This window comes from Garra rufa, chromosome 20, assembly GCF_049309525.1.
Source record: "Garra rufa chromosome 20, GarRuf1.0, whole genome shotgun sequence".
Lineage (NCBI taxonomy): Eukaryota > Metazoa > Chordata > Actinopteri > Cypriniformes > Cyprinidae > Garra > Garra rufa.
Window position 1 is genome coordinate 20,550,489 of NC_133380.1, and position 10,503 is coordinate 20,560,991.

Here is a 10,503-nt window from a genome sequence, read left to right on the forward strand (position 1 = left end):
GAGATTCTAGTGACCGACACAATATAGTGTTGATTTTTACTGGTAGGAATGAAACTAGGATTAACATGGAAGAGTTTGTGTTTGGTTAGGATACTGTGTTAACTTGAGTTGACAGGATCCCGATGCAGCCGAATACAATACAATTGTACTGAATGAGAAATATTGCACAACAAACAAAAGAAGCCAAGGCATGTCATTCTCTATCATCACAACATTTATGTAATGGACTTTTTTTTTTTTTTTTTTTTTGGCTACTCTAATTTTGCTCATGGATACTCGCTGAGGGACCTGCGATTGTTACATCACACAATAGAATGTGTTCAAAGATCAGAAGTGCTTTTCACAAAATACTATGTCTTTGTCACTGGCTTATGCTTTTTTATTAATTCAAGAAGAGGGTGTAATCATTTTGTAATGTTTTCAGCCTTGGCAGAAGCTGTATTCTTGAGAGCATTGATATACTGCTGCCTACTGAAAGGGACTTTGTGAATAGCACTTTTCTTTCATTACAAAATTGCCAGGCCAGAACATGCAGCAGAGCTGTGAGTTATTATATGATATGAAAATTAATTTAAGCTAAAATTCCAGTTCCAGAGGAACAGAGGAAACTATAAATTAACTGAACTGCTGTAGAACACAGATGAAAATAATTACACTGTCAATGTAATTTGACACAAAGGGTTTTTATTTTATTTGGAACCTTAGAACTTCATTTTAAGTGTTGTAATATAGCAAGAAGTGTTGCAGTAATGGAATAATAGCTTTTTCCAGACTCATAGGTAACAAAAAGCCTTACAGTACCATTTAAAATTTGGGGTTTGTAAGATTTTGTAATGTTTTTTAAACCTCTTACACTCTTAAAAATAAAGGTGCTTTAAAAGGTTCTTCAAGTAATGCCATAGAAGAACCATTAGTTCCACAAAGAACCATCCAGTCAAAGGTTCTTTAAAGAACCTTCTCTTTCTTACCTTTTTATAATCTGAAGAACCTTTTTTCACCACAAAGAACCTTTTGTTAAATGTTAAAGGTTCTTTATGGAACCATTTAGACAAGAAAGGTTCTTCTATGGCATCGTGAAGCACCTTTTTTTAAGAGTGTATGCTCACCAAGCATGTATTTGTTAAAAAAGACAGTAAAAACAGTAATATTTTGAAAAATTACAATTTAAAAGAACGGTTTCTGTATATTTTAAAATGTAATTTATTGCTGTGATGGCAAAGCTGAATGTTCAGCAGCCATTACTACAATGTTGTAGTAAAAAATCATTCTAATATGTTCATCTGGTGCTCAAGAAACATTTCTTATTATTATCAATGTTGAAAACAGCTGTGCTTTTTAGCATTTTTTGTAAAAACCTTGATACTGAATGCCTTTACTGTTACATTTGGTTGATTAAATGCATCCTTGCTGAATTAAAAAAGATCCCAAACTTTCTGATTATATAATTAGAACATGTGAGGTCAAGACTAGGAAAAGGCAATAGACTTTCACTGTGCATCAGAATAAAATGTGACTGCTCACATACAGTACATTCAGAGTAAAACCGCATTATTAAACACTGTTTTACATTAAGACCATTTACAGCATGCTTATTCAAAACATCAGCACCTTGAATACTGAGCAGTTCATTCTGCTGTCATGCTTTCTAATGTCATCTAAATATACATGTGTGTTTATAATATATCATTGCATGCTTGTATTTTGAAGTCTTCAGAGATCCTAAAAGGAAGAGCTGCTTAAGACACTGACTGCATATATTAGATCAGATATAAATGTTATGGAGCACACGTAGACAGAACACCCAATCAGGAGGCAGCTTGTGATACTCTAATTTATTACCGTCCAGCCTCAGAATCTTCATACGTGAATATGATGTGGGTCCTACTGCCCTGCAGAAACTGCTCACGTTGAACTCTGGAAGACATGACAGAATAATTGTTATAATTTAGTTGGCATGTTTTTGTCACATTATTAAATATAGTATTATATATATTATTTAAATTAAAAATTAAATATATGTATTTTTTAATTACTTAACCAGTCTGGCAGTGTAAGTGTTACACATACTCTATTCATTTGATATATTTTCACATTTGTCCCACTTGAATTTCACAGTAAGCTATTTCATCAAGCAGGTTAAGATTGTTAAGCTGTCTGCTACTCCCAGCTGTCTGTCTGTTTTGAAGTATTGGCACTGCTTTACTGCTTCCACTGTTTACTGAAGACAGATAGCGATAGATCAGCATATTCAGCGATTAATGTGACATGCTGCTTCAGAAAATTTGCAGCGCACATTAATTCTTCATTAGATCATACACCACAGTCAAACAACAGCCCTCGTAAACAGGAGAAGTTGTTTCCCAGCAACATGTAAATAAGATACAGGTGCAATGCCATGGGCACCTTCAGTGTCAGTGAGAACACAAAAGGGAAACCAGAAGTGGGCAGATCTGTTTCATCTTGATTTAGATACTGATTGCGGTAGCATTATTATTAATGCTAAGCTTGTAGTTTCAAAGTCTTAGGTATCTCTGGTGACATTAAAGGGGTCATGACATGAGAAATCAAATTTGTCTTGATCTTTTGGCATATAAGAGATCTTTGTAGTATTATAACATCCTGCAAGTTTCTTAGCCTAAATCATCCTCCTCATTATAAACAAAGGATTTACTTAAACTCCAAAAATGGCCCGTTTGGATCTGATGTGGCATGTGATGTCACAATGGCACAACCACTTGCATAAACACCGCCTCTAGAGCAAGACATTGACGAATGGTCATCGTCTAACCATAAGCCCTGCCCAGTGGTGTTCAGTCACTTAACAGCTGACACTTGCCTACACTGGATGTGAGCATTATGTAGCGTCAAAAGCAAATAGAACCCACAATAATGTTGTCTAAACTTTCGCTTTTTCTGACATAGTCCACGCGCTTGATTCTGTCGATAACAGGACAACCCGAAGAGTAAAAGAATGTTTGCTTTGCAGTGTTTGTTTTAAAAAGCTTGTTTGCATCTCTGAACAGACTTCAGAAGGATTGCAGTGTCAGGAACAAGTGGATGGTTTATTTTAAAGGGTTAGTTCAACCAAAAATGAAACTTCTGTCATTAATTACTCACTCTAATGTCGTTCTTAACCTGTAAGAACTTTGTTCATCTTTGATATTTTTGATGAAATCTGAGAGCTTCCTGATCCTGCATAGACAGCAACACAACTGAAATGTTCAAGACCCAGAAAGATAGTAAGGACATCAACAAAATATTTCTTCTTCAAGAACCCAGATGCACTACTTTATAAATGTCCTGACTACCTTTCTGGGCCTTGAACTTGGTAGTTGTGTTGCTGTCTATGCAGGAACAGAAAGCTCTCGTATTTCATCAAAAATATCTGAATTTGTTTTTCGAAGATGAACGAAGGTCTTACGGGTTTGGAACAACATGAGGGTGAGTAATTAATGACAGAATTTTCATTTTTGAGTCAACTAACCCTTTAAATAGCATCCCGGATCGTGTTGGAGGACAATATGTTTGTTCAGAGCATTTAGTTTTGTGAATGAGGCACAGTGTATTAGAGAGTTTGCAAAGAAACATTTGTTGAAAGATGAAGCTCTACTAGATATGTCTGCAGCTGCATCACAAACTGTAAGTAAATGCCTTCATAATGCTTTGTCTGTAAATAACAGTCTTATATATACATATATATATCATGTTTTCAAAACTCAAGTGCAGTAGTGAGGGGGCATTGACACTGGTGAGTATGCAATGATGTTAGCTATAGAAGCCTGTTTCCACCACTGAATAAAATAAAAAGTCACAATTGCCTTTTCTATCTCGCACTTCTGACTTACGTTAGAATTTCTGTGATACAAACTCGCAATTTCACCTTTTTTCTTAAAATTGTGAGATATAAGTTCCCAATTGCGAGTTATAAAGTCAGAATAGCATGATATAAACTCACAAATCTGACTTTTTTTTCTCAGAATTGCGTGATATAAACTCGGAATTGCGAGTTATAAAGTCAGAATTGCATGTTTATGTCAATGAGTTTAGAAATAAACTTGCAAATCTAAGAAATAAAGTCACAATTCTCAGAAATAAAGTCAGAATTGCGAGATATAAACTCACAATTCTGACTTTTTTTCTCAGAATTGTGAGTTTATAACTTGCAATCTTGACTTTATAACATGCAGTTGTGAGTTAAGTCAGAATTATGAGATAAACTCGCAATTCTGAGAACATGTCAGTCTTTTTTCCCCTCAAAATTTGACTTTATAACTCTCAACTGCGATTTTATATCTCACTATTCTGAGAAAAAAAGTCAGAATTGTGTGAAAAAAGACAGAATTGCAAGATACACACTCGCATTTGCAAGAAAAAAGTCAGAGTTGCGAGTCACAATAACCTTTTTAGTTTTTATTCACTGGCAGAAACGGGCTTCCATAGTTAGCCAATCATAACAGTACCCGATTACTGAAAAGCCTTAAAGGACCTGCCCCTTAAAAACAGATTATTTTAGACAGAGGGTCAGAATGAGGGTTTTATTTAATAACATTATAAGTGAACCTTAAGGAACATATTAAAATAATAAAAAAAATCCATGTCATGACCCCTTTAAGACTATTCTCAGCAAAGAGAATCAATACATGTTTACAAAGCACTTAAGGTGCGTAACTATATTTGTAACTTGTTTCCACTCCTCTGCCCAGAAGTCCAGCAATAACAATATTATTATCATATTTTCTGGTCTATGCAAAAAACATCATAGTGTCTCCACCCTCAGACTGGAGCCTTTTGTGTTCAGCTGGTCAATACATTCTCTATTTACATTGTTCCCTTTTGTTTTTGGAAGGGAAATCTGACAGGTTGTTTAACCTTTTCCTTACCTCCACTGCTAGGCTACCATTACATGTCATTCGTCATAGTTTTTAATAGTGGTTTGGTAGTAATTAAAATATTATACTTCATTTTCAGCTGGGAAACCACTGTTTATGCCATGATGGTTTATTGTATGGTTCAAAGAAAGTGAATCATGACCACTGGCACTGACTGAAAAAAAATGAATGTCTGCTGAAGTCTTTGCTGTCCACCAGAGGCACGGCTCTTGTAACCGAGCACGGCGTGCTGCTGAGGAGGAGGGGGAGAGAACAGAGCGTGCTTTTAGCACATGTGGATTCCTTTTGGAGTATTCACAGATGTTCTCAAACCATCCTTCTTTCTTCTCTCCCTCCTTCTCTTTTAGCTAACCTACTTTTTCTAGTCACCTTGTGTCTCTCCAGGATGTTTCTGTCTGCAAACATGTTGCCACAAACACATTAGAGAATGGGGAAAGGGGGAAAAGGAAACCAAGTAAAGAGGGAAAGTTTGTTATTTCTCTTCTAAAATCCTGTCACATTTTCCGTCATTTTTCCCATGGCCCGTCCGGGTCTGAATGTTTATTCTCTCGTGCCAGGGATTGTTTCATCAGCCTGAGAACACAGCCTCATTTTGTAAGACTGTTGATCAGGACACAAACATTCGAGCAGTTCTCAGTCAAGCATTTGGCCAGCTTACAGATTTGTGTTCAGAATAATTTATGCTCTTGGCTGAAATTTAAGACTGTAGCAGACATGTAAGCAGGATTGCTAAAATTGTCACTGCCCATGACAACATATTAATGCGTAGGTTTCTTTCTTATCAGAGCCCGAATGGCATTCCTGAAAGATTTGTGCAGAATTTAGAATTTAATTTATGTATTTATTTAGTTTTTTTAAGTATATAATTAAAATGAGCTGAAATGCAAGCTTTGTCTGAAAGTTGAATATTTTACTGACCTTTTGTGTTTGACCACATCTGTTCAATAATCTGTAATCTTTATATTTATTGAATGTATAGACCAAGATAGAAGACCACTTATTTTCCAGAATACCATTACCTGTTCTCTAGTTCTCAGAATGCTAGTTCTCAAATGGTAATAAATTTGTGTAGTTTGCCACATTGAAGTAATTTTGTGGATCAAAACCAATCCATGGTTTCCTAAAGTCTGTCAGCAGTGCTTTATGTCCCCTATAAACATCTTGTCTCTTGAAAACTTGCAGTAAGATTTAAGTGTCACATTCTCTCCAAGTTCTGTTGGAGCAATTTATTGAATGTTTTGTTAATGTAACATCAGCATGAAAATATAAGGTTCTCTGCCTTGTGTCTTGTCACAGTTATTCTGTCCTTAAACTAGGCATGAAACTCTCTCATGGGCTGAAATTGTTCCTCTGTCACATTGAAATTTAGCAGTGCTGTTTTCTCCTCAGTGTAGTACCTAAGAATAAACGTTAGTGCTTTTGTTTGTGTAATACAAGAATCTTGCGTCATCTCACCTTGGATATGGTTAACCTCAAGGTAGAGGTATTGAAGAGTGGTGGGAACTTTTGGGATTTCTGTCAGCTGATTATATGAGAGATCCAGCTCCACCAGAGATGTAAGGTTAAATGCAGCAGGGTCAAGCCCATCATTCCTCAATTTGTTGTGTCCGAGCCGTAGATAACGGAGTCCGTTAAAACCATGAAGGCAGTTTTCAGTCAGGCCAGTCAGAGAGTTGTTGGAGAGGTAAAGCTGCTGCACAGATGGAGGCAGATGTTTGGGGAAAGTCTCCAGGAGGTTGTGACTAAGATCCAGGAGGTTGAGGACTCCAAGACCTGGTGAAAAACATGACAGATGGACTTAATGCTTAGAGTTTACGAAATGATTAACGTTCTTAAAGGGCCAGTTCACACAAAAATTTAATTTATGTCATTAGTTACTCACCCTCATGTTGTTCCAAACCCATAGGACCTTCGTTCATCTTCGGAACACAAATTAAGATATTTTTGATGAAATTCGAGAGCTTTCGGACCCTGCATAGACAGATTCAAGGGCCAGAAAGGTAGTAAGGACATGAATAAAATAGTCCATGTGACATCAGTGGTTCAATTGTAATGTTATAAAGATACTTTTTCTACTTTTCTGGCGCTTGAACGTGGTAATTACATTGCTGTCTATGCAGGGTCTCCGATTTTAAATATCTAAATTTGTGTTCTGAAGAAAGTTTGGAATGACATGAGGGTATTTTCATTTTTGGGTGAACTATTCTCTTATTTAGACACATTTTAATATAAATTTTAATATTATTGGCCAAAAGAAATAAATACCAGCTTATTGGTCCCAGTCAAAAATTTTATATCAGTGCATTTCTTGATTTATATTTAAAAAAAATATAAAAAAAAATATACAGTTGAAGTCAAAAGTTTACAAACGCCTTGCAGAATCTGCAAAATGTTAATGATTTTACCAAAATAAGAGGGATCATACAAAATGCATCATACAAAGTGCTGACCTGAATAAGATATTTCACATAAAAAATGTTTACATATAGTCCACAAGAAAAAACAATAACTGAATTTATAAAAATGACCATGTTCAAAAGTTTACACACACTTGATTTTTGATAAGGGACAAACGACAGCTGTTTTGTTGTTGTTGTTGTTGTTTGTTTAGTAATAGTTGTTCTTTTGTCGTTTGTCGTGAACAGTTAAACTGCCTACTGTTCTTCAAAAAAATCCTTCAGGTCCCACAAATTCTTTGGTTTTTCAGCATTTTTGTGTATTTGAACCCTTTCCAACAATGACTGTATGATTTTGAGATCCATCTTTTCACACTGAGGACAACTGAGGGACTCAAATGCAACTATTACAGAAGGTTCAGACGCTCACTGATGCTGAAAAGAAGTATCTTCTGTAGCTTTTGAAGGGCAGTACTAAATGAAGAAAATAATGATATTAAGGCAAAATAAGAAAAATGTACATATCTTCATTCTGTTCAAAAGTTTACACCCCTGGCTCTTAATGTGTGGTTTTTCCTTCTGGAGCATCAGTGAGCGTTTAAACCTTTTGTAATAGTTGCATAAGAGTCCCTCCGTTGTCCTCAGTGTGAAAAGATGGATCTCAAAATCATACAGACATTGTTGGAAAGAGTTCAAATACACAAAAATGCTGAAAAACCAAAAAATGTGTGGGACCTGAAGGATTTAATGAAGAACAGCAGGCAGTTTAACTGTCCAGGACAAACAAAGGACTCATGAATAACTGTCACTAAACAAAAAACACAACTGTGGATCATTAAGGCAACAACACAATATTAAGAATCAAGGGTATGTAAACTTTTAAACAGGGTAATTTTTATAAATTCAACTATTGTTTTCTACTGTGGATATGTAAACGTATTTTATGTGAAATGTCGTATTCAGGTCAGTAGTAAATAAAAAATAGCATGCATTTTGTATAATCCCTCTTATTTTGGTAAATATTTTCTGCAAGCTGTATGTAAACTTTTGACTTCAACTGTATAAAAACCAAAGAATACCTTTGAAGTCCCCCTCCTCAATAGTCTTCAGACGGTTGCCTTGTAACAGAAGTAATGTTAAATTGTCCAGATTTTGAAAAGCTCCTTCAGAAATCTTTTCGATGTGATTATATGCGAGTCGCAGCTGCTTGAGTCCCCTAGGCAGTCTGACTGGCACCCTTGTCAGGTTATTATTATTTATGAATAGATTTACCAAGCGGGTCAGATTGGAGAACAACACATTATCGAGTTGCTCACTGAGTAGCTGATTGTGATCCAAAATCAACCAACGCAAGTTGGTGGCATTTGCAAACGCCTCGGATCCAAGGATAGTAATATTATTCCCTTGGAGAAACAAGTACTGTGTGCGGGACGGAAGGCCACCGGGAAGCTGGTTAAGGCCCCTGTGGTCACAATAAAGAGCTGTTGGCCATTGAATTGGGCAGTCACACTCCAAGGGACAACTTTGTGAGTTTACAGCACGAAACCATCCGGAATCCATCCGATCTTTCAAAGTCAACACACTCGGCTCTCCCAAAAAACGGTTGATCCAGAGTGGTACACCACCATAGTCCAAGTCCACCGTAAAGGCCCAAGTCGGCCCACACACAGAGAGTAACAAGAAAATTGAGCTGATATCCATTTTTTCACCTGCCTGAATGAAACAGAAACAGCTATTGAAGGGATAATTCACTCAAAAATAAAAACAATCCCCTGTGATTTACTCACCCTCAAGCCATCATTATATCTTTGTTCTTTCAGACGAAAACAATCGGAATTATATTTAAAAATTCCTGGCTCTCCCAAGCTTTATAATGGCAGTGAATAGTTAAGATTTCGAAGTCCAATAAAGTGCATCCATCCATCATAAAACGTGCTCCACACTTTGGGTGGTTAATAAAGGCCTACTGAAGTGAATCGATGCATTTGTATAAGAAAATTATGAAAATCCATATTTAAAACTTTATAAACCATAATCTCTAGCTTCAGCTAACTGTGGTACACACTGTGCTTCACGATGCCATAGAAGAACCGTTTTTGTCTAAATGGTTCCATAAAGAACCTTTAACATCTGAAGAATCTTTCTGTTTGACAAAAGGTTCTTTGTGGCAAAAAATGGTTATTGAGATTATTAAAAGGTAAGAAAAAGATGGTTCTTTAAAGAACCTTTGACTGAATGGTTCTTTGTGGAACCAAAAATGGTTCTTCTATGGTATCGCTGTGAAGAACCTTTTAAAGCACCTTTATTTTTAAGAGTGTACCCACGTTCCAGCGGATGACGTAGGACATAGGTGTAGTGTAAGCTCTGGCGAGAACCAAGTTTTGTTCCTTTACAGCAAAGGAAAACCGGTCTCCTCTTGGATACAAATCCTCATTTTGTGCTTCTAATTCAAGACCGTTGTTTAGTTTTGCTCTCTTCTCTGCGTTTTCGCATTTATCACCACGTTAAACGTTTAAATATGGATTCTTTATTATTGATGTATGCAATTTATTGGATTTCAAAATCTCAACAGCCATTATAAGCCTTGAAAGAGCAGCAGAGCATTTGCATTCTTGCTTTATTAATTATAATAATGTGCCAAATACAACTTCATTTCTATATAATCTCTATATCATTGTCAGCCACGGCTAAAAAACTACTTTAAAGAGTGTCTAAAAAAATGCAAGATGCTAAAGTAGTTTAAAAATGCTACTTTCCAGTGAATTTCTTCCATTCTCTTTTATCACATTGCAAGCACATGCATCATCAACATTTGTGAGAGGAATGTGCATACCTTTCGCCTCTCGTCCACGGCCAGTTTTAGTTAGAAGAGCCTCAGAATGGTAGATTTGTCCCTGTAGACGTTTAAAACGCGGCAACCTGAAGCGTTTTACTCGGCTACTGAAACATTCCTCACTCAGCGATGGCCTTTTCTTCCATACGGCTCATTCTCACTCCTTTTTTCCAACCTGTCTCGGAAGCTTATGGTTGGAGTTTAACCACTGCACAACATTTGTTAGAAACATGTGTGCTGGCAGCGTAAAAAAGGGCAATCTTCACAGACAATGCTGATGTGAATTAAACTCTTTTAGACTTAATGCACATCACTTAATATGTGGATGGAAATCCTGTTTTTGATTTAATGTGACTTTCTTCTCCAGAGCTTGATTTTGAGTAAT

At 36.3% G+C, this 10,503-nt stretch overlaps 1 protein-coding gene across 1 annotated transcript; it reads right to left on the bottom strand.

The window, feature by feature from the left end:
• Positions 1-664: 664 nt before the first annotated feature.
• On the bottom strand, positions 665-10,301 carry LOC141294081 (lumican). Its single transcript, XM_073826162.1, has 4 exons — positions 10,119-10,301; positions 8,365-8,998; positions 6,345-6,662; positions 665-1,914 (listed from the first exon to the last, which is right to left on the bottom strand). Exons 2-4 carry the CDS (start codon positions 8,984-8,986, stop codon positions 1,763-1,765), a joined length of 1,092 nt encoding a protein of 363 aa, XP_073682263.1. The 5' UTR covers positions 8,987-8,998; positions 10,119-10,301; the 3' UTR covers positions 665-1,762.
• Positions 10,302-10,503: the final 202 nt, after the last annotated feature.

Coding starts and splice junctions, on each gene's coding strand:
- LOC141294081 (XM_073826162.1), bottom strand. CDS start 8,986: ATGGATATCAGCTCAATTTTCTTGTTACTCTCTGTGTGTGGGCCGACT. Junction 6,663..8,364: donor TGAGGAGGGGGACTTCAAAG/GTATTCTTTGGT, acceptor GTTTTTCACCAG/GTCTTGGAGTCCTCAACCTC. Junction 1,915..6,344: donor TGAGGTTAACCATATCCAAG/GTGAGATGACGC, acceptor CATGTCTTCCAG/AGTTCAACGTGAGCAGTTTC.